The sequence below is a fragment of the Mobula birostris genome, chromosome 26, assembly GCF_030028105.1.
Source record: "Mobula birostris isolate sMobBir1 chromosome 26, sMobBir1.hap1, whole genome shotgun sequence".
Lineage (NCBI taxonomy): Eukaryota > Metazoa > Chordata > Chondrichthyes > Myliobatiformes > Myliobatidae > Mobula > Mobula birostris.
Genome location: NC_092395.1, coordinates 32,177,435 through 32,201,643, shown reverse-complemented (window position 1 = coordinate 32,201,643; position 24,209 = coordinate 32,177,435). Strand labels below are relative to the sequence as shown.

General features: G+C 37.8%; 2 protein-coding genes across 8 annotated transcripts in view; one reads left to right on the top strand and one right to left on the bottom strand.

Moving 5' to 3' along the window:
* LOC140188007 (ras-related protein Rab-11B) overlaps positions 1–10,064 on the bottom strand; it is a 28,791-nt gene extending 18,727 nt beyond the window's left edge. Inside the window, exon 1 of the mRNA XM_072243883.1 lies at positions 9,918–10,064. Within this exon, the coding sequence (XP_072099984.1) occupies positions 9,918–9,957 (40 nt within the window). The 5' untranslated portion in view covers positions 9,958–10,064. The remainder of the gene's footprint in view (positions 1–9,917) is intronic.
* Positions 10,065–10,333: 269 nt separating this feature from the next.
* Positions 10,334–24,209, top strand: part of marchf2 (membrane-associated ring finger (C3HC4) 2) — an 87,037-nt gene continuing 73,161 nt past the window's right edge. For all 7 annotated transcript variants that reach the window (XM_072244672.1, XM_072244670.1, XM_072244665.1 and 4 more), the window contains exon 1: positions 10,334–10,466. The gene's annotated coding sequence lies outside the window, so the exon portion shown is untranslated. The remainder of the gene's footprint in view (positions 10,467–24,209) is intronic.

The following is a 24,209-nucleotide window of genomic DNA, read 5'->3' as shown; positions in this document are numbered from 1 at the left end:
GGAGGGGGAGGTGGAGATCCAAAATGATGGGAGAAGACAGGAGGGGGAGGGATGGAGCCAAGAGCTGGACAGGTGATTGGCAAAAGGGATATGAGAGGATCATGGGACAGGAGGCCCAGGGAGAAGGAAAGAGGGGGGGAACCCAGAAGATGGGCAAGGGGTATAGTCAGAGGGACAGAGGGAGAAAAAGGAGAGGGAGAGAGAGACAGAGAAAGAATGTGTGTATATAAATAAATAACGGATGGGGTACGAGGGGGAGGTGGGGCATTAGCGGAAGTTAGAGAAGTCAATGTTCATGCCATCAGGTTGGAGGCTACCCAGACGGAATATAAGGTGTTGTTCCTCCAACCTGACTGTGGCTTCATTTTTACAGTAGAGGAGGCTGTAACACCTACGCTCTGTCCACCAGAGAAAGCAAGATCTCCCAGTGGCCACACATTTTAATTCCACATCCCATTCCCATTATGATATGTCTGTCCACAGTCTCCTCTACTGTAAAGATGAAGCCACACTCAGGTTGGAGGAACAACACCTTATATTCCGTCTGGGTAGCCTCCAACCTGATGGCATGAACATCGACTTCTCTCACTTCCGCTAATGCCCCACCTCCCCATCGTACCCCATCTGTTACTTATTTTTATACATTCTTTCTCTCACTCTCCTTTTTCTCCCTCTGTCCCTCCGAATATACCCCTTGCCCATCCTCTGGGTTCCCCCCCTCCTTCTCCCTGGGCCTCCTGTCCCATGATCCTCTCATATCCCTTTTGCCAATCAACTGTCCAGCTCTTGGCTCCATCCCTCCCCCTCATGTCTTCTCCTATCATTTTGGATCTCCCCCTCCCCCTCCCACTTTGAAATCTCTTACTAGCTCTTCTTTCAGTTAGTCCTGACGAAGGGTCTCGGCCCGAAACGTCGACTGTACCTCTTCCTAGAGATGCTGCCTGGCCTGCTGCATTCACCAGCAACTTTTATGTGTGTTGCTTGAATTTCCAGCATCTGCAGAATTCCTCGGTTTACGTTTTTAAACAGTGAATATAATCACTTGCATTTGTGTGGCACTTTTCACTAAAGTCTCAAAGAACATCTATAAAATTACAATTTAAAAAATGCTTCATTTATTTATTCTTCAGGACACAAATGGCTATGAAAGCTAGAACATGTTAGGAAATTCTCCTTCCCCGAGTTGAAGAGGCTCTGTGAATTCTAATCTCTAACAGTCTAACAGTTGTGAAGCCATGATTGGTCTTTGGGTTTTTGTGGTAACCATATGAAGTCTGCAGCAGGGTTGACTACTATTCTTTACCATACTTAGGCAATACTTGAATTAGTGCATGCATCCCCACAATAAAGTGGCTTACAAGAAGTCTGAATACTAAAACTGAGTTAAAGGTACTTAACAGTCCAAATTTGATAGCAAAGCATCAGGACAAGTTGTAAACTTGACATCCAGATAGTGCAAATGAAACAGTTCAATTAGGCAAATCTTTTCTTTCTCTTTATTCACCCGTTTTTGGCTTAACATATTCTGAAAGCAGACTTTTTTTGGAAACGTTAGGGATTATAACCATTTAAAAAAATGTGTGATGAGAACCACGTGTGTTTCCTCCCACAGTGCAAGGACATACTGGCTAGTGGATAATTGGTAATTGTCCTGTGACTAGGCTTGTATTAAATAGATGGGTTTCTGGGTGGTGTGACTCATTGGCCAGAAGGGCCTGTTTCACACTGCATCTCTAAATGAACATCACCAATCCCACTGAAAATTGTAGCAAGCTTCCCTTCTCAACCGCTGAGGTCCATCTGAGTACTTCAAGCATTCCTAAAATCATGCTTGGCAAGAAGTATCAATATTTAGATCCAGTAATGAAGAAAGATTGAAGGGAAGAAAGCTAGAGGAAGACAAAGACAAATGATGATGGAATCAGCAGCCAGAGAACTGGAAATGAATACCAATGAATTGATCCACTTGACCCGAAACAGGAGTGTGTGGGCCATGGCAGTCAAAGCTCAAACTGGGCATGGCACCTGAAGAAACTATAACGCAAGCCAGGGCAGTGTGCAATTTGAATGGGAACTTGCCATCCTCGTGTTTTTGCAACCCTCATATTTCAGTACCACCTCAAAACAAACACTTTCCATAAGTCCAGAGTGCCAATTCTAGCATACAATGATGCCCATAAAATAGTACATCCACTGAGAGTGACATATTGACTTTCACTTTTCTAAAACAAGTATCCAAAGGCCATTATGAATACTATGGCTTCACAACTGTTGGACTAGTAGAGATCAAGAAATTCAGAAGGGATTCTGACCAACTTTAAGCCTTCTTGACCCATCTTCCATTTCAATAAGCATAGCTCAGCCAGTGAATTTACCTTGATCAGTGCTGATTTCTATTTTAGCTGCATTTTCATGCACTATTTTACATGGAACAAAAAGCAGCACAGGCTAATCAAGTGGAAGATAATTTTATACAAGAGTTTGCTCTAAAGTTTTTTTCTGATCGTGCTAATCAGGCAAACTAATCCAGGAATCTATAAATCTTTAGTTCATAATTAGTGTTTAGTGTTTAAACATAGGAAAATGCTCATTTGCTGAGCTCAATTTATGACTGTTTTGTCCATTTAACATAGATATTTGAATATAGATCTAAATACATTAATTATGAAGTTACCTGAATAAACATTGTTTGTGAGTAAGTATTACTGTTGTGCTTAATAAATCAAGATAATGTAACATTCTAAAAGCAACAACATGCTTTGCTTTCCTCAAGTGGTCCATATGAAAAAGGTACACATTTTCTCTATCTTGCCATGTAAGGCCCAACTTGCAGGATAATCTAAATTTTACCAAAATTAGTTAGATTTTGCCTCTAATATGCAATACCAATGCCATCTGAGAGTGAGATTTGAAAAATGGTTGCAGCACAATATTGATAAGGTCTTTAGAGAGGTTAACAAAAACAGTTGACTGGTGTCGCCTTCAATAGGGAGGATTGTGGCAAAAAAATGCAGGTGAAAAGTGATAATGCAGAATAATTTCTATAAAGTTGTTTATTTTAAAATTAAAATTATAACCTGGCTATACATAGTTCTCTAGAAACAGGTTCCTAGAAATCTTCAACATTTGAAAGTCAGATTAGGTACAATAATCAAAACAAGTTTTAGAGCAGATCAAGATTTATAAGCACAGCACAGAAGTCATTCTATTGAGGAAAAATATGCAAGCCTTGAAAAAAAATGCAAGTTAATTTCAGAAAGCAAAAATTATTCAAGATGACTATAATGAATTGGACTCAATCAAGGAAATTATTTGTTTGGTCACCATCCAAGCCCAGTACACAAGGTCACACTTGAATTAAATGGTTCCAGAAAGAACCTTGCTTTTTTTAAAAAAAAACTACCAGAACATAAGCCGATATTTGTGGTGTAAAAATTGGAAACAAGAATATCAGAAATAGGAATTGGTCATTAAGCCCCAGAGCTCCTGCTCTACCATTCAAGATTATGACAAACTGTGTACTTCAGCTTCACTTTCCTGTGCTAACCCTGTATTCTAAAGAGAAGATAGCAACTGAATGAGATTGGTTCCTCCACAACAACAGAGACCTCTTCCTTCTCCCTAAATCCTGTTGAATCAAAGTACCTGCACGAATCCCAGCTTTTAATTCTTTCCCAGAATAAGTGTGGAATTTAGAAACTTTCTCAACATCAAGTTTTTAGATAATCAGGTTGATGTTACAGCTTATTTTAAAATGTCAAGTAAAACTCGTCTTTACTTCCTCATTTCGATGACAAATATACCCAACCTAATGCAGTTGGCAGAGCTCATTACTTCAACCAATCTTCCTTTCATCATCCAATTTACAGATTTAAAATTTGAGTATGCTAGAAGATGGTTTTTATAACACAATGTTGCCTAATCTTTTTTTAAAAAGAAAATTAAAACATTTTAAATAGTGAGAGGGAAACTGTTTAAGTATTTTAAAAACCAAACCAATATTACTTATTCTTGGTATAATTAGCTGATACTGCTTTAAGATTTAACTTGTTATGTTATCCAACTGGAGAATAGCTTGTGGAACATGAAAGCCCTGCAAGGGCTCGGCTGGAAAAAGTGTTGACAGCCATTTTCAAAAATGTTGCTGCTTGCGTTGGCAAGAATGAAAATGTATAAATACTTGACAGGATAAAAAGGTGCCTTTTTACTAGCTCGTGCTGTTTTTCTAAACCTGTAAATGTTCTTGATTGTAGATTGGCAGATTCCAATGGATGGACTTCAAATTGATAGCATAGAAGACTGTTACAAAGTTAACAAAACTATCAAGGTCCCTCATGTAACTGGAAACTCAAACTGCCAACCACAAATATGTTTGGAATTTCAGACTAGTTTTTCCAAAGAGAATATCACAAAGATGTAGTACTGTCAGGAATGCGTCAGATAGAAACAGGCTGTGACATCTGGGATTTTCAACATTAATGGAACTGGTTACAGAAAACCAATCTTAGACTATTTACCATATAATTTTACATACTTGATGCTTTCTTAAAAAGTTTCACATTACAAATTACCGCCACACTTTTGAATAGGAACAGGGCATACATATTTGATAGAGTAGTTAGAAAAGATAAGTTTTTTTTTGCAGATTGTAGGTTAATTTGAAAATTAGATTTAATTGATAGAAATAATTAAACTCAGCATGTATTTTTTTAAAATGGAGATTGAATTTATACATGCACACCATGGCCCATTATTTGAGATTAGTTGGAAACTACACTATATCAACTTCCCTTGTGTTAAGGCACTAGATTCTCCCTGGTGAAAGGACAATATTTCAGCTTAAACTCACTTGCTTTTCAGGATAAGAAGTCAATTTTATGTTTGCCTGGGAGAACAGACAAGGTCACAGTTTAACTGCTCACCTAAATTGCAGTGGACTGAAGCTGTGGCAAAGGTTATGCAGTTGGAACACCCAGATCCCAAATAAACTAAATTAGTTGCATGCTAACTTTGTGTATGGGGAGAACCAGATCACTCTGTACTGAAGCATTCTGTAATTTCTCCATTTAAACAATTTATTTTTCTATTCTTCATACCAAAGTGGATAACTTCAAATTCCTACATTATACATAAATAATCTCTTCAGAGGGTGGTGATACATCTCTATGAAAGGAAGTGTAAGGTGCTCCTTCCCTCCACTAGCCTGCAGGTCACCCTTGGGCAAGGTGCAGCACCTGCTCAGCCCACCCCCCACCCCCCACCCCCACCCAGATCAGGATCACATGAAGCCATGGGAGCAGGTGGTGGATGGTCATATGAGCAGCTGGTGCATATCACAAGTCCTGATTATGCAACCACTGACGCCAGGCAGACAACCTTTGAGGAGTATTGATAATGGGTGGGGGGGGTCACCTGTCTTGTAAAGATACTGCCCAGAAAAAAAGCAACGGCAAACCACTCCTGTAGTAAAATTTGCCAAGAACAATTATGGCCAAGACCATGATTGCCCATGTCATATAACACAACACAATAAATGAACAAATGAATCTCTTCAGACTTTTTATGCATTCCTCACAACATGCTTTCTCATCCATGATCAGCAAACTTAGTCTCTTTCTATGAGAGATAAAGTAGATTGTAAATAGTTTAAGTTACAGTACTAATCCACTGATCAATCTATATTAATATATAATCCCAGAAAATTTATTTTCTGTAATAACCTTATGGGATGTATTTAAATGCATTCTGAAACTGGAACACAGTATGTCTACCCCGCCTATTATATCCACAAGAATTTGTCAAAGCATTTCCTTTTCCATAGAAGCTGTTGCCACTACAAGACTGTATGATGATTTTTAAAAAATCTCCATGTTGATCTTCCCTTAAAATGGGTTCCAGCATTTTCCCTATTGGCAGATATGAGGTTAACATTCTTTTTACTTTTGTGAATAGGGGCACTCCATTTGTGATTTTCTAATTGCTGGAATCTATGCAAAATCCAGGGCTTTTTTGAGGATGGGGTAAAACAAGAAAAACTGTTAATACATTATCTCAGTAACCATTAATTTAAGACCACTCGATGAAAGTAATCAATTTCAGGACTTGACACCCATTAGTTTACCTGTTAGCTTTTCCATCATGGTGCTTTTAGGCTCTTCTTTCTCTTTTGCTGCCTGATCTTTTATTGGAATACTTCTATCATTTTCTACCATGAAGATAAATCTTTGCCATTACCTAATTTCCCACTGTTAATTTGTCAGCGTCATCTCTTAAAGTTCGTTCACTTTTGCTTCTCATGCTATGTTTTTATATCTCTTGCTAGTTTAGTTAAAATATTTTCATTTTAGTCATCTGTTGCTTTTCAAAAATTCCCACAAACTTTTTGCACATCTCTAATCTTTAGAACAATCCATGCTTTTTCAATTAGATACAACCCTTCTCTTTCTTAATTAGCCACAGCTGAATCATCCTTCTCCTCAACTGAACTCCTCAGTGGAGTAGAGGAGAATTATGAAATAACTTAAAATCTGTTGCTTTAATTTATCATCTTACCATTTGGTTTTTCCTAGTCCACTTTGGCAAAGCCTGTCTATAATTATTTAACATTTAAGGTAACAGTTCCAGAGCAAAGCTATTTGTAAACTGATTATGAAATTCACAGGATCACTCTTCCCCTGGAGATCTTTTGGAACCAGTCATACAGCACAGAAACAAGCCCTTTGGCCCAAATGGTCCACGCCAACCAAGATTCCCATCTAAGCTAGTCCCATTTGGCCCATATCTCTTTGAATGTTACTCATTCATGTACACGAGTATCTTTTACATGTTAATACATCTTCCTCAATCATTTTCTCTGGCAGCTCATTCCACATTACTTCTATTTGAGAGGAATCAATCTTTTTTGTGTTGTAAATGACAAGAAAATTGCCACTTTCTCGGTTGGTTCCACAACAGATTGCTCAAAGAATTAGCCTTGACCATGAAGACATCCTCAAGCCTCTACTTGCTAAGTTGATTTGTGAAATAAGGAGATCAAAGTCATATTTATCGTACTATCTTTCTTGCAAGTCCTATTTCTTGTTTTCTCTGCTATACTGTTAGGGTGCCTGCAGTCCATTACCACCAGGGACTTCTCTCTTTTGCCTTTTTTAAAAAAATACAAAATTGCAATCTAACTGATACTCATGGTCATACAATTGTACAACAGTGGCCCTTTGGTTTCTGGGTGCTAAGAAAGTGACTTCAAGGCAGCACTTGACTATGGCTTCAAGAAGCCCTAGTAAAACTGGTTACCAGGCAACGTTAGAACAGAAGCCAGTGTTGTAACTATACGAAAATATTATAGCTTGCTTCAAAGTGCAGTTGGCTCCTTGGTGCAACCTGTTACCGCAGCCAAAATCCAGTTTGTGCAATAATCTTTGCTACAACAGTCGTGCCAACTTTAAAAAATATATAAATTTTATGGAATGAATCAGTGGACAGGTTGTGGCTGATGGGGATCAATCATTTCAGCCCTACACCAAATAATGACACATTTTTCAAGGCAGTATCACGGATCCAAACATGTTTATCTATTTGTTACTGCACTCAGCATGCAGCAACATTCAATATACAGGCTGAAAAATGACAAGTGACATTAACACCACGCAAGTACCAGACAACAACCATGGCCAATGAGATGGCCTACAAACTGCCCTTACCATTCAACATGCATCATATTCTCCATCAGTGACCAGATATTCAATGGGAGCAGCTGCATAAATACGGTGGTGACAAGAGCTGGGCATCTAGCACCAAACAATTCACCTGACACAGCTTTTCCACTTTCTACGAGATGCAGATGAGGGTGTGATTAAATTCTGTTATGGATGAGTGCAGTTTCAACAACACACAAGCTTGACGTCATCCAGGATAAAACACATCCTACCTGATTGGCAACCCATTCACCACTTTAAAAATTCACAACCTCAACCAATGTTGCAATGTGTCCCAACGACATAAGGCATTGTAGTTGCTTGCCTAGGCTGCACCCTACAGGGTTAAGGGGTTGACATTTAGTACTGCAAGTAATGAGACAGATTAGGTACATTCAGAATGTAGTGGTGTTTATATTAGGAGCTTTACGATACAGAGGACCAAATTTAAATTGGTATTTTCTCATCCCGCACAATCTTCCATCTTAGGTGAAGTTGCAAATTTTGTTTTGCATTTAATCTCCCATTATTTTTCAAAAAGCAATTAGGCTTTTGAAGAACAGACAAGCTTGTTCCCCTCTCTGACCTTGGCAATCTTGTTTAATATTTAGAGCTGCACAATATCAACATGCACATATCAGAACAGGGAGGCCATTCATTGTAACCCAAAAAAAAACTATGCTCTGAATCTGTTCCAAGTGCAGTTACTTCCCTTGCAGGCCATCATAAAACTTGAGGAAAGGTAAGCCTATGCCTAGAAGAAAAAAAAGTTGCCTTTTGCAAACTGTTCCACTTACCTATCACTAGAAACTGAGCTGTGCTCTTTAGTATGCTTCTAAATTCACCCAAAATGGTTCAACAGGAGGCAAAAATCAGAATACCCTAGATAGTAGTCCTCACAATTTTTACATCCAGAAAAAGTCTTAAGATTTTAAAAAGAATTGAAAAATGAAAGCAATGGAATTATATTTTACATGCACTTTTAAATATATACTACCAACACTTACAAACTAATGAAATGTCAGCAGTTTCTTATTTCGAAATTTAAACTTTAACTTCCTGCTAATTGGTTCATAAGAAACAATCCAAGGTTACTTACAAATATTTACTCATAACTGGTAAAAATAAAACAAAATACACATACAGCACAAAGATAATAATCAAAAGGTGCCTCAAAAGTGAATGCCAGGTCAAGTAGGCAACCATTTAAGCACAGAAAAGTTTTGTTTCCATAATCGTTAAAAAGCAGCAGTTAAAATGGCAAATACTTGTAATTTTTGGCATATTTATGAAGTACAGAGCCTACTTACATTTAATGTGAAATATTAATGCTGAAATAAGATTTAAAGTTGTCACAGGGTACCATTATTTCTATCCCACTGGAAGGTATGGCACACACAAATATACTGATTTTTCTTTTGGAACGGGTGAAGATAGTATTAATATTGTTAAAGTGTATAAAAAGTTGAAATGCAGGAATAAGGTATTGTGAAATGACAAACAAGAAACTGAGGATCAATTACGTGCAAGTTAACTCACGTTATCATATAGGCTTCACGTATTGGCACCAAAAGTTGTAATGCTTTAAAACAAACTGCCTTGGTCTAATAAGATTTAACATTGTGGTCTATTTCATTACATTTGCCAAGTTACAGTTTACACAACTACAGAGTTATAACAAATTCGTTCAGGATTACAGCTCACGCCCATTTTACTTGACAGAGTCCTATTTCAACAGCACAGTATGGGAGCGAGAAGTAATGTAATGCATATGAATTACGCAAAAAATACATGAACTATTTCTTAGAAAAGTCTTGCGCCCACAATTGTTTTTGGACTTTGCGGACAAAATAACTCTTTCAAATTAACAATTAAACTGCAATGAAGCGATAAGTGGATTACAACTGCTAGTTATGATTTGGCCAACCAATGGATCTTTTTACTTCTTGCCGACTACAGCATCCCCCCACCCCGGAGGAGGAGGAGGAACGAAGGGAGAGAGGTTTGTTTTCTAGGCTCGAGCTCCTGTCACCGGCACCTCCTCAGTCCCTTCTGCTAGCAAGTTAACAAACCTCCGCTAAAAAAGAGAAAACTTGTTCGCAACGAAGCAGCTTCTTCGTGTCCTTCCCCCCAGTTTAAAGACTCAAAGCCTAAGGCCTACATCTATTACAAGTAACATGTCCCATATATTTTAAACTATATCATGGTTAATAATTCTCGTACCTTTAAAGAGGTAATCGTATTCATCGTCTCTAGTTCCCATCTTGGTGTCAATTTAAACAGCGTCCACCAAAGCCAAAAAACCTGCAACAACCGCAAAAAAAAAACCTTCCTTTTTTTCGGCCTAGGCACAAGCCCAACCCCTAGCGGACAACCGGAAATTAAAATAAGCCCGCCCACTGTCTGGTGAATCGACAGGGTAATAGACCAATCAGACATCCGATCGACTCAACAGACCGTAGAAATTCTACCGCTGTATGACAACATCCCATCTGACTGGGTGAAACGATTCCGTCTGGAAATCGTCCAGCCCTTTATTACGCCGCAATCACTGATTGCATACTGGATCTATCAATCAAAGAAATTCTTACTGTTGATTGCGTGCCTCGCCTATCATTCACAGTCATCCTCCCTCCACACCTTTCCGGCGCGGATTTTTTTTCAATCATGAGTCGTCCTGCGCATCGCGGCTGATTGTGATGGAAGGATGGGTCAAATGAGACGTTGAACTGATCTCCGGGCATCGGCCCTTCCCAAAGCGATAACCCTGAGGTAACGAAAGACAAATTGTGGGAGTCGGATTTTTTTTACACGAATATACAGAGATTGCTCTCTCCCGATGAGGTGGTGTGCGTCACAATCATGGGATGGGCTTTTATTTTATGGTTAAAATGTCTCCTCAAATGGTCATTTAAACAGGCCTCCCTGTGAACTGTCACTCGGCAGTTCAGCAAGGATCCTTCGGTGACAACTCGGGTGGAAGTTAGGCTTATCCTTCAGTGCTTTGGATAATTGATAAACTCCCAGTTAAATCTAACCAGCGTCTGTTCCCTGACGAAAAGTGTTTTGTGTCTAGACTAATGCTCCAGGTGACTTGTCAAATGGTATGAAAGCTTTAGGTACGAGACACGCTTGATGACTGTGTAATCGGAGTCACCTCATATAGTTAATTTTGGCTTAGCAATGTTATTGAAAAATCTTGCAGAAGGGGTAATGCCATGTTTGTCTCTATTTTTTTCTTTGTTGGCCGTTGATTCAATTCTGAGACAGGATCATTATTATATTATTCGCAACCTTATAGGATCTTAAATTTGGCAAGTGCATAATAAGAAGCACATAATGAAAAGCAAAAAACAAATGTTGAATCTATGAAAGGAGATGTGGTTGAAATGCTCAGCAGGTCAAGCAAACTCTGTGGCATGAGAAGCTTGGAATGATTTGTTTTCAGTTCACAGTTGGGACCGTGAGTTGTGTTTATGAAATTCTCCCTTCTAATGTATTGATGAGGTTCAGAAAAAAAGATACATAGATCTCTTACAGATTATTTTTGATGAGTAGGCAAAACAGAGAGATTAATTTAGCTGCCTTTGGGAAGTGGAAAATATGCATATATTGTGCGATGATTTATTATTCATAATTTATTAATGATGTAGTATAAAATGTTCTTGGTTAACAGGGATTGATGGTTACTTTCTTTTGTTTTTCCTCTAGTTAGTTTATTTCCTCTCGCAGTATACAAAAACTACAGTGAACTATCAGGTCAACTGAAAAAGCCACTTGTATATGTCCAAGGAAGCGGGCAGGAAAAATCACTACGGACACTACCTACCTAGCAAACTATCTTTTCCAAAAGTTTCCTTCTGGAAAGTCTATAGGGCTATTAAAATAAAAACTGCACTTCATCTTAGAATGTTTTTCACCCAGGCAGTTAATCTGATCAACCATTCTCGTTAGCCATCCCACCCCCTCCATCTATTAGCTCAGTCACTGTACTGCTCTGTAAGCACTTTATAATGTTATTTACATTGTAAATTCATGGCAGTCAAGATTCAAGTTTATATGTCACATGTACATCAGAGTATACAGTGTAATGTATCATTTGCATTAACAACCAACACACCTGAAGTCTGCTATGGGCCAACCCTCAGCTGACAACACACATTCTTGGTGCCAAGATGGTATTTACATATTTCTGGACATTTTATTCCACATCCATATTTGAACCTCTAAGTTTAGTTTTGAATATAATTCTTCATTCGTATAATTGTTGAATATTGTTTTTTGTTGCATGTTGCAGCAACACACCACAGCAAATTCCAAATACATGTCAATGTATATGGCGAATAAAGTTGGTCCTTGATTTCTTGGTCTGTATTTGATAATGCCTCCTCTTGCACACTTGCCTCTTTCTGGGAAGGATAACTTATAAATGGACCTTCTCTGAGTTTTCAAGAGAATGTAACTATAATTAGATGATGAATTGAGTAACCTTTTCCTCAAAACTTTGTTTAAGCAAATAAGATGACCGTGAAAGTATTGTGGAGAATAGTTGGAATTTACTAAGAGTTAATGAATGGCTGCTCAGTACCCAATTGCTTTTTTTTAATTAACCAGAGAAAGGCTTTGTGATCGTGGTAATGTCATACTGTAAATTATTTGGAACTTCATGTATGGCAGCGGTAAATTTTAGTTGATATATTTATTTTAATCGTATTGAGCAAACCTGTAGAATGTACCATAAGATAAGAATTTGTTGCTTCTTAAAACAAGTTAAATAGTAATTAAGAAAAAAAAATGTTTCCAGTAATAACCTGTGGAAAAATTGTTTCCACTCATAAACTGCAGTAGAATCGGAATGGAAGAGAGAAATATTTTACCAATGTGTTATGATCTGGAATGCATTGCCTGACAAGTGGTGAAAGAATTTTGATTAGTAACTCTTAAAGAATTAAACATGGACTTGCAGGGCTGCAGGAAAAAAACAAGGGAAATAGGAGAAATTTGATAGCTGTTTTGAAGAACTGGAAGAAGCATAGTGTGCCAAATAGCTGTCTTTAGTGCTTTAGAAGGTTATAACAAAGTAAGTAATTATTTTGTATGATAAAATCTGCAACTATTCCTAATTAAAATATTAGCTTTTAAAAGTTAGAATAAAAATAGCTGTTTTTTAACTTAATAAGAAAATGTTAAGGTTCTAGGGATATGTTTATAAGCAAAATATCCGATAACCACTTGTATGAGTGCCAGTGTGAAATAGATTTTCCACCAACTGTGTTCTATAATTTCTTTATAAAGGGAATTATTATAGTTGTAAAATTCCTAGGTTTAAGAACAATATTTATTATTGGCATGTATATGAAACACTTGTGTAGAAATACACTGAAGTCTTACTGTTGTGGGAATAATTGTTTGATTCTTGCCAAATAGCTGGTGTTTTGTGGAAAAAGAAAACAGATAAATAGATTCACATGTAAGATGCAAGTTCAGTTTCCAGATTTAAGCATCTGTGAAAAGTGCAAGATTAAATAGCCTGAATGGACTATTATCTAGAAAATATGCTAAGGAAATTTTTAAAAAAATCTCCACGATTGAGGTGGAGTTGTAACTCATCATAAATCTCAGTTGTTCTTTTTCTTTCTTTAATTATGCATGTTTCTTCATTGGTAATTTATTTTATCTATCTCTTAATTCAACTCAGGATTGTATTTTTTAATATTCTCTATGAAACTGTGGCCGTTTTACCAAGTGTAACTGTTGCATGAACTGATAGTAGCTTTGTGACCTACTGTCAGTGGCTGCACTTTATTAAAATGGGCTTTCAACTGGATAAACATTAAATTAGCACAGCCATTCAGCACCTTTTTCTGGATTCATTCCAGGCAAAGGATCTTTCTTCAGTCCTTCGTCTAACTGTAGGCAATAAAAAGTTACTGTAGTTTTGATCAATACTGTAAATGAATGAGTAAGTTGCATTATAGAAAGAAGGTGCAATACAGAAGTGTGATTTCTTTTATTTAAATAATCAAATGCCATGGTCTCGTCAACGTTCAAAATAAATTTGTCATCAAAGTACATGCACGTCACCATACACTATCCCAAGATTTATTTTCTTGTGGTATTAACAGCAGATACAGAGATCCACAAATGAGTCAATCAAAAACTACACGCAAAGACGGACAAACAGCCAACATGCAAAAGAAGACAAATCGTGCAAATACTAAAAAAAAATCATAATGATAGGGGTTCCTTGTGACAGTACAGGTATTGCTACAAGGAACCAGGTGGTTAACACAAATGATCAAAAATACATAATAAAGGAGCAACAAATTCAAGATGGTAAATGCAGAAAGAGCCAAAAGAAACCAGAAACAATCCAACATATTTCAGGATCCTGCAGCAGTTTACCTCAATCTGATTACTTACACAGGCACAATGAATTGGCGAACATTATTCACCACAATCTTGCTTTAAAAATCCCAACTCAAAAAAGACATTATACCTTACTATAAATACAAGCTTGATCAGTTTTAGAGTCAGAGTCCTACAAATTATATTACGACTGATCCATTATTACAAATAGGACAATCCATAACAACCGTCTGGATATAATATTACAGGATAAACAAGCATGGACAACTTATTTAATAGATATAGCCATTCCAAACACAAACAACTTACAGAAATCAATAAGTGTAAAACACCAGAAACATGCTGAATTAAAAGAGGAAATTGAAAGACTATGGAACATGAACAGGGTGTACATTGTCCCGATAGTAATATTACTATCTGGTATCATTCCAGAGTCACTACACAAAAGCGTTAAACAATTAGGCCTATATAACAATATCTATGTTAATTTTCAAAAACCACAATACTACACATCACTAGCATCATCTGAAAGTTCCTAGCAATTGAGAAATGAGTTTGCTTGGCTATACCCATACCTCAGGTTTTACCAGCTTGAGCTGAGAGGAAAAAATAGAATAATAATAAATAAATAATATTGAGGCCATGGGTTGCAAAGTCGTTAAAAGTAAGCCATAGGCTGTGGAATCATTTCAGCGTTGAGGTGTGTAAAACTGTCCACACTGGTTCAGGAGCCTGATAAGTGAAGGGTAATAGCTGTTCTTGGAACTGTTGGTGTGGGACCTAAGGTTCCTGTTCCTCCTTCTCAATACTTGTCCTATCTGCACCTTGAATGGATAGAATAAAATAAGTATTCCTAACATTTTAGTTATTATAGAAATTAATCTTGCATCAGCTGATCTGGTTAGAACTTTTGTACTTTTTCTCCCTCCTAAAGTTGATTGTTAGAATGCCAGATTAATTGGAAATGATCTGCCAGCTCTAGAAATGCACAACAAGATTGAATACAATGTAACTTGAGTGGTTATCATTCGAAACCAAGATTTTTTGGTAGGGTATGCAGAAACTGTAGATGCTGAGATCTGGAGCGAAAAAAAAACCCAATCAACTATAAGAACCCACTAAGTTCCTCCAGCATTTTATTTTCTCATCGAATTTTCAGAACCTCTTTTAGAAACCTAATGGGAAGTAACATTTATGAACTACTAGTTCACTTCAGGTGGTTACTAGGAAGTCAAGTGGATCCAAAATGTTATTTTCATGTTGTCATCAATGGGTATGTTCCATTTTGCAAACTTTCCATTTTTACTTGAGGTGTTAATTTCTATATAAATTTCAAATAATGGTAATTTCATCCATTTAAAAACATAGTAATATGAAGTACATAGAACTTCATTGACTCTAGTACTCTAGTAACTACATAGACACTTAGTTGTCTTAATTTCTTCCTCCCTCAACTCCATTCTGCCGAAATATTAACAAATTATGGCTATCATTAATAGGAAAGCTGCAAAATGAGTGTGACAAGTGCTGCCAAAATATTAGTGCATGCATTTTTTCCCATTAATCTTTTGGGAAATGAAAATAATGGAGAACCAATCTGTGATTATTTTTTTCTAACGTGGTTAGAGACCCTTGTTTTTGATGAATGGGCTTTTAGAAGCAGAAACTGGATGTTAGCAATAGTAACTATTTTTGTTTAGATGAAGCTCAGGAGAAAATTGCAGTTGTAAGCAAAATCTGAATACAAATGACGCTAAACTACTTTCACAGAACACCTGGCTTGTAGAAACACAACTCCAAATGGAATCAGAATCAGATTTATTATCACTGGCATGTCAGAATCAGAATTGGGTTTAATATCACTGGCACATATTGTGAAATTTGTTTACTTAGTGGCTGCAGTACAATGCGATACATGATAATACAGGGAAAAATGAATTAGTGAATCAATTACACTATATATATATATATATACGTATTAAATGGTTAAATTAAAAATAGTGCAAAAACAAATAATAAAAGTGAGGCAGTGTTCATGGGTTCAATGTCCATTTAGGAACCGGATGGCAGGGGCAAAGAAGCTGTTCCCGAATCACTGAGTATGTGTGTTCAGGCTTCTGTACCTCCTTTCTGACAGTAACAATGAGAAGAGGGCATGTCCTGGGTGATGGGGGTCCTTAATAATGGATGCCACCTTTCTGAGGCACCGATACTTGAAGATGTCTTGGATACTACAGAGAATAGTACCCAAGATGGAGCTGACTAATTTTACAACTTTCTGTAGCTTCTTTCGATCCTGTGTAGTAGCCCCCCCCCCCCAACCCAGACAGCGGTGCAACCTGTCAGAATGCTCTCCATGGTACGTTTATAGAAGTTTTCAACTGTCTTAGGTGACAAACCAAATCTCCTAATGAAGTATAGCTGCTGTCTTGCCTCCTTCATTGCTGCATTGACCAGTTTAGATCCTCAGAGATCTTGACACCCAGGAACTTGAAATTGCTCACTCTATCCAATTCAAACCCTCTATGAGGCTTGGTTCGTGATCCCTCATCCTACCCTTTCTGAGGTCCACAATCACCACTTTGGTCTTACTGACAAGGTTGTTGCTGCGAAACCACTCAATTAGCTGGTCTTTCTTGCTCCTGTATGCCATCTCACCTCCACCCGAGATTCTGCCAACAATGATTGTATCATCCACAAATTTATATGTATGTCGTGAGATTTGTTGTTCTGTGATAAGAGTACAGTGCTATCACAAAAGAACAATGCTGAGAATCCCTAAAACAAGATGACAATGATGCTGTAGACTGAGCTGAAAAGTAATATTTTTTAATTGTTATCATATTAGTTTGTATTTTCCTTCATAATTCTAAATCTGGACATTTGACTCTTGACCATCATCTAATCATGTATTTCCCAAGAAATGCCCATCTTCATAAATTGTTCTTTCTTCCTGCAGTCTACAATTTTTAAACTTTACAGCTTAAAATAATAGAATGCTCATCTTTATTTTGCTTTCTATTTAAACTGGTGGATTGCACCTTGATTCTTAGTGTACTTAATTTTGCAAATGAAGATCAAGGTACAAAAGGGTGTAGATTAGGAAAAGCTAACCTGCTTTTAAGGAGAATGTTATATTTAAAACGTAGGAAAAAGGCAAGAATTTGTACTATTCTCTAGTGGTAATCATATTTATGACACTTCTGTCACTATTAGCATAAAAAGGAATGCTGGTATTGGATATGGAGATCATTCTGTTGGTTTGGATGATATTGTCTCCAGTTCAGTAGTATTTGTGTTGAAAGAATTTGTCTTATTTTGCTATTACTTTAAAAGAACCTCACCTCATTTAGCATTCAGTATTTATTCCTGTGGAGAGGTGTGCAAATGGAAATGTTGTGAAAAGGAGGGTTATTATGGGATATTTATGAAGAGAAAGACATGTTATTGTGCTGGGAAACTGGTATGAGCCCCTTAGCCTTCCTATGGCTGTGTGTAGCTGTGCCAGGAAACTGTTTAAGGCTCAGTTTTCTGCTGGTGCTCCTGCAACAAAAAAATTGCTAATAAGTAATTGTTTCACTGCACGGGTTTAAGTGGAGTGAACCACTGAGGTAATGTGCAAGAGCTGTATGTGAGGGCTGGTATTTAGTGGGCTCGAATGAGGCGTGACGCCTCTTTACACTAAAATGAGATGGGACTGGTAACAACTGCTTTGTGTATTGACAAACTAACAGAATCCTACAACCACTGGCATCATCACCTGTTGAATTTGCTGCCTCCATATCGTTTTGCAAAAAGAAGGGAGTCAATAGCTGTGATCCAACCCAACAGGAGGTAGTGAGAGGGACTGTAAAATCTCTCAACACATGGAACAGGTGTTGACAGTCCCTAACAGATTGCAGTTGCTCATCTCAGTGCTGACCAGTTGAACTGTTCACTTTAGCCCGTGCATGCACTCTCTGCAGTTTCCATGGCCATTCACTCTACATCAAGGCAGATGGTGATGAGATCACAGATTTATTGCTTCAGGGAACCAAATTCCCGGTACAACAACACAGGGCTCATCTGGAGACATTTATTGAAATATTTTGAAGAAATATTTCTGGACATTCTTAAACTATAGTTGATCCAGAAATAGGGACAGCTATAATTTCCCTGCTGTTGATGAACCATGCCGTAAGCAGAACCACGTGATACACATTTTTTTTCGCAAAAGGTTACTTCTAAAATGTTCATCCATACCCTTGCCTTTTCAATTATTTTCTTTTCTACTCTCTTCAGCATACTTCTTGCACAGATGCCATTATTTACATTCTCATATTCTCATCTCTTTGCTTGCTGTGGTTGACTGTCTCCCACATTCAAGATTACCATCCTTTCAACTGAGCCAAGATCTGACAACATGGAATTGCCTCCGGAAAGTCATTTGCATAGACAATTTGCCCTCTTTTTCACATACATTGTAACTGCTTTTTATTTCATCCTATGCTTTAAGCAGACCTATAAACTTTCCTTGTGTCAGAAAGTTTGGTATTCATTTATTTCCTGCACCATTTAAAGCATTTGTCCATATATGAAGAAAGGTATGTCCAAGTTTTTACTTAAAGGAAAGAAGAATGATTTTACCACAAGATAATGCTCTGAGGTTTTGATGTGTATTGCTACTCTTCTGCTTTCAACAGGACTGTGTAATGAATCAAGTGCAGCTTAAAATAGAATAAACTGGAAACAAGATGGAGAATAAAGAATATCAAGTAAAAATACAGAGCTGTACTATGTGCAAAAGTCTTAGACACTTGTAAAACAAATCTATGAAGCAAAGATGATTTCAAAAATAAAATTTTCTAAACATCAAAACATTTAATGTAATGATCAATAAACAGTGAAAAATGAAATCAAATCAATATTTGGTGTGACCACTCTTTGCTTTTAAAACTGCATTAATTCTTTAGGTATACTGTTGAGCAGTTTTATAAGAAAATTGGCTGGTAGGTTGTTTCAGGTATCTTGGGAGAACTTGCCACAGTTCTTCTGCAGACTTTGGCTATCTTATTTGCTTCTGTTTCTCCAGGTAGGCCTAGATAGCCTTGATGATGTTGAGATTGGGGCTCTGTAGAGGCCATGCCACCTGAAACCATATAAAAAAAATCTAGGGTGCTTAAGACTTTTGCACAGTACTGTAGATTTTTGGAAAGGTTAGATTTCAGGTATTCAAATTTCATGAGAAATAATGTAAATAAAATGCATTGTAGACTGTGGAACATAGAACTGTATGGCCATGATGATGTTGTGCCAACCTATACATAAACCTACTCCATAATCAATCTAACCTACATGGGCCATAATACTCCATTTCTCGTGCACATACATGCTTATCTAAGAGTCTCTTAAATGACCTTTTCTTCCAAGTATTTCCTCTCTTAATGGTGTTTTGACTTTAGTGGTCTGTTTCTGAAAACATTTCTAATGTTCTTGTTGTTTATAAATGTTTGATTCCGTTTATAGGAAAACATATACGGTAGATGTTAATTAAACAGAATTAATTCATACTCACCAACTGCATCTCAGTGTGGTATGGCAATTGTCCCGTATTGGACCACAAGGTACTCCAGCGTGTGGTGAAAACTGCCCAGCGGATTATCGGCACCCAATTGCCCACCATTGAGAATATCTATCATAAACGCTGCCTGGGCAGGGCGAAAAGCATTATCAGGGATGTATCTCACCCTAACCATGGACTTTTTACTCTCCTCCCATCCGGTAGGCACTACAGGAGCCTCCGCTCCCGCACCAGCAGGCACAGGAAGAACTTCTTCCCTGAGGCTGTGACCCTGCTGAACCTCACATCACAGTGCTAAGTAGTATTGCCTCCATATTGTACTGTCTCAGTACTTTTATATTTGTGTGCTGTAGCGCTTTTTAAATTCGCAGTTATTTTGTAAATAACACTATTCTTTGTATTTCTGGTTAGATGCTAAATGCATTTCATTGGCTTTGTATCTGTACTCGGCACAATGATAATAAAGTTGAATCTAATCTAATCTAATCTTCATTATGTCACCCAGAATTTGTGCTGAGATCTGCTCTGGCGTAACAGCTTGCTGTGTAAAAACAAATACTGCCATTTTCCTATCCCAGCACAGACAGTGAGAATGGTGCAGTTGCTTCCAAACAGGTGCAAAATAAACTTCTATTATGAGATTTTCTGATGGTAGGAAACCCAATCCTTTTTGTTTAAATCTTTGTTTTCTGTTGTCTCTACTATTTCTTTCAAATATATGCCAAAGCAGTTCACAATGAACTTGTCATGTTGTGTAGTTCCTCTAATTTTGTTGCAAGTTTTGCAGCCATCCTGGGGTCTGGACGAATATAATTAAAACATTTTTAAATAGAAAAGATTAAACTAAAGACAAGAAATTAAAATATTAACCTATCTTCTTACATTATTTTCCTCATAATTCTGCATTTCCCATTCAAATGAACTAGAAAACATAAAATATCCTATACTAGGGGATAGGGGCATCGAATCCTAGAGTAGATTCCCCAGTATAAATGGCATTGGGGAATGTCAGCAGGGTCTAGTTCCCAGTTCCATTCTGGGGATTCCTGTGTCATAGCATAGTCAGGAAATGGCTGGCTGAGCTCAATTCGTAAGTTTGAGACTTCCCTCTTCCTGCAGGAATCCCATAATTTAGGATCACTGATACTGACAAATGCTGGCAAGACCTGTCAACTTGGCTAACTTTTAACGGATTGGTGCTCCAGGCCAGTGGATTAGAACAACTCAAATTCATGACAAGAAACTTTTCCAACAAAATAATGAAAAAGAAAAAACTGCACCTAACCATATTCTAGGTGGGGAACAATGTCTATTTTATTGTGAGTCATTGTTCTCAGCAATCATTCTTGGAATCAAAATGCTACTTGCTACTGGATGAAGTTCTGGAAGATGCATTAAAATATGTGTTTGGTCAGTTCATATCAGAATACTGAACTTATCTGTTATTTTCATATCTTCAAATTAGACATTTTGAGGAATAGTGTGGAGTAGTTGTAGACTTTGCAAGCTGATTGAGAGGCTGAATATGAACATAAGTTGTCTTTATGCCAATTAATATAGTAGTATGCCTGAAAAAGTGGAAAATTATATGGTTTCCCACAGACAATGCAGTGAAGTGAAGTGGGTGAAACCCAGTACACTGTCCTACAGCCAGCTCTGAATTCAGAGCAAAATCCAGAGAGGTTCAAGCCCTGCCTCGCCAGATTCAGTGTGAAAGATAACTTCTACAAAGTTCGTCTAAGAACTGTTTTATGTTTAAACAAATACATATGTAAAATAAATTTACCTGAATTATAGTATTAATTTCTGGATCATGTATGTGGACAATATGTTAAGATAACTATGCCTGTGACTGACTAGTGATTTCTTTCAGGAAACACTGCTTGGTGAAATGGATGTGATACCTTCTTAGTACAGTAATTCTTTGCAGTGAGCAATTTAACTCTGCCATGCTAGTGCAAATTTGAATTGCACTGTTAACATCAGCTCTTTTACATTGAATAAACAGCAGTCTCGAATTTACTTACTACATAATTTGACCTGGGGATTGGTGGGTTCCATAAGTACCATGAGGAAACTTGAAGAAATTTATTAACAGAGCTATTATCATCTGGCATTGTTCTTGAATAATGTATGTATTTGTTGTGGGATTTTCTGAATTAGTCATAGTCATACTTTATTGATCCCGGGGGAAATTGGTTTTCAGTATAGTTGCACCATAAATAATAAATAGTAATAAAACCATAAATAGTTAAATAGTAATATGTAAATTATGCCAGTAAATTATGAAATAAGTCCAGGACCAGCCTATCGGCACAGGATGTCTGACCCTCCAAGGGAGGAGTTGTAAAGTTTGATGGCCACAGGCAGGAATGACTTCCTATGACGCTCTGTGTTGCATCTCGGTGGGATGAGTCCCTGGCTGAATGTACTCCTGTGCCCAACCAGTACATTATGTAGTGGATGGGAGACATTGTCCAAGATGGCATGCAACTTAGACAGCATCCTCTTTTCAGACACCACAGTGAGAGAGTCCAGTTCCATCCCCACAACATCATTGGCCTTATAACACAGTAGAGAAGGCAACGTAACTTCAAATCTTTGGTGATGTCAGAATTGGAATCAGGTTTAATATCACTGGTATTTGTTGTTTTGTGACAGCAGTACATTATAATTGTTTTTTTTTGGCGTGTGCCTGTGTGTGTGCGCATCTGTGCATGTGCGTCTGTGTGTCCGTGCATGCGTCCGTGATGATGGATTTTTCATGGCTTTTTACAAGGCACGGAGCGAGAGAGAGAGAGAGAGAGAGAGACAGACAGAGAGAGAGAGATAGAGAGAGATTGTGTGGTGCGCCACTTCTCACACAGACATTTTTGCAGTATTTTCCCATTGTTTTACGAGGTCGACTTGCGGTCTCGACACTCAACCCGGCACGGATGGAAAGCCTACTCGGGGGTGGACCCGACTAGTTTCGAACCCGGGAACCTCCACTCCCGGGTCTGGCGCCAATGTCGTTGTGCCACCAGCAGGCCCGGTACATTATAATTGTAATGAGTACTTGAAAACAAACTGAAAGTCACTGAGGCCAAGTAAGGGAGTATCACGCTTCCAACTAACTGAATTCAAAGTCAAAAAAGTACATTTAATCCTTTATTACCAACCTATAATAAAATAATTCGACTCTTCCGTAATTCATGTAAAACAAAAACGAGTGAGACGAATGTAATTGAATCAAATTCAAACAAAAATGAGCAGTCAACAAAACAATATGCGCTCCCTACTCACCCCACTCTACACCACCATGTAAGTGAACAGGTGACTATATTCATTTATTTCTACCACCACCCAAACCCACAAGACAACCCCAGATGACAAATTCCCTTAACCCAGAGTGAGGACGTGCAACACAAATACAGTGCAGACAGACAATAAATAGATACATAGCACCTACATCCCAGCCCCTAATAACACTATAGTAATTACAACTACATGTTACAAAATAGGAGACATGAAATCTTCAAGGATAAACATTCACATATTATCAATGCATTTTAACATGCAAATATCTTCTTTCTTCTTTACACAGAGTCATGTAACAGTCATCGAGGCCAGAGGTTACTAGCACTTAGCCCAGTACAAAGTGATCTTTACCACCACTCTCTATCAATTCAGTAAGTCAAGTAAGTGTCATGAAGTCAAACAACGAGAGTAAGTGAAGCTTCTGGATCTATAGCTGTAGCTTCTTCAACCACTGCCTCCTGTAGAAGACAGATCTTGGTTATAGACCTGTTGACACAGTTGGTCTTGGTCTTGATGCACACCTGTTGCACAAATCCTCTTCTGTCTGGAAAGGCTTGGATGACTCTTCCCATGATCCATGAGTTGCGAGGCACTGGGTCATTAACTATAAATAAGCACAATGTCTCTTGGGAGGAAATTGTGCTTTATACCTGACCATTTCTGATGTTCCTGTAACTGGTAAGTACTCCTTGACTCACCATTTCTAAAACAAGTTGCTTCCATCTACAATGAGTATAAATGTCTTCCTTTTGGAACTCTCCTGGTGGTTAGGATGGTGAAGTCTTCAGAAGCAACAGATAGTTGGGTGTTAGTGCTTCCAAGTAATTGAGATCAGAGGATGCCTTAGTAATTGACGACCATTGATAATAGCCTCTTCTTTGCAAAGGACAGTGTGAAAACTCTTTGTCAGGGTTCTATACATTCATGGTGGAATTGAGGACCTTTTGCACAGACCTGATCAATCTCTCCTATGTTCTCCCATAATGTGAGCAAGCTAGGGGTTAAAAATCCACTTAATTCCCTTCTGAAGGAGGACATCGCTGATCTATGAATGATTTCACTTCTCAATGGCTACGCTCAAATCACGCTCAGCTCTAACAAAGTTTGTCGCATTATTGGAGCGCAGTTCACAAACCTGTCCTCGTCTTGCTATGAAATGTCGAAGTGCATTAACAAAATGTGTCTAACGAAAATGACAGTTCAATGTGACAGCTTGTAGAGCTAGACAGGTAAATATGACCTTCTACCTCTTTACTGTACTCCTGCTTTTCATCTCAAAAGGTCCA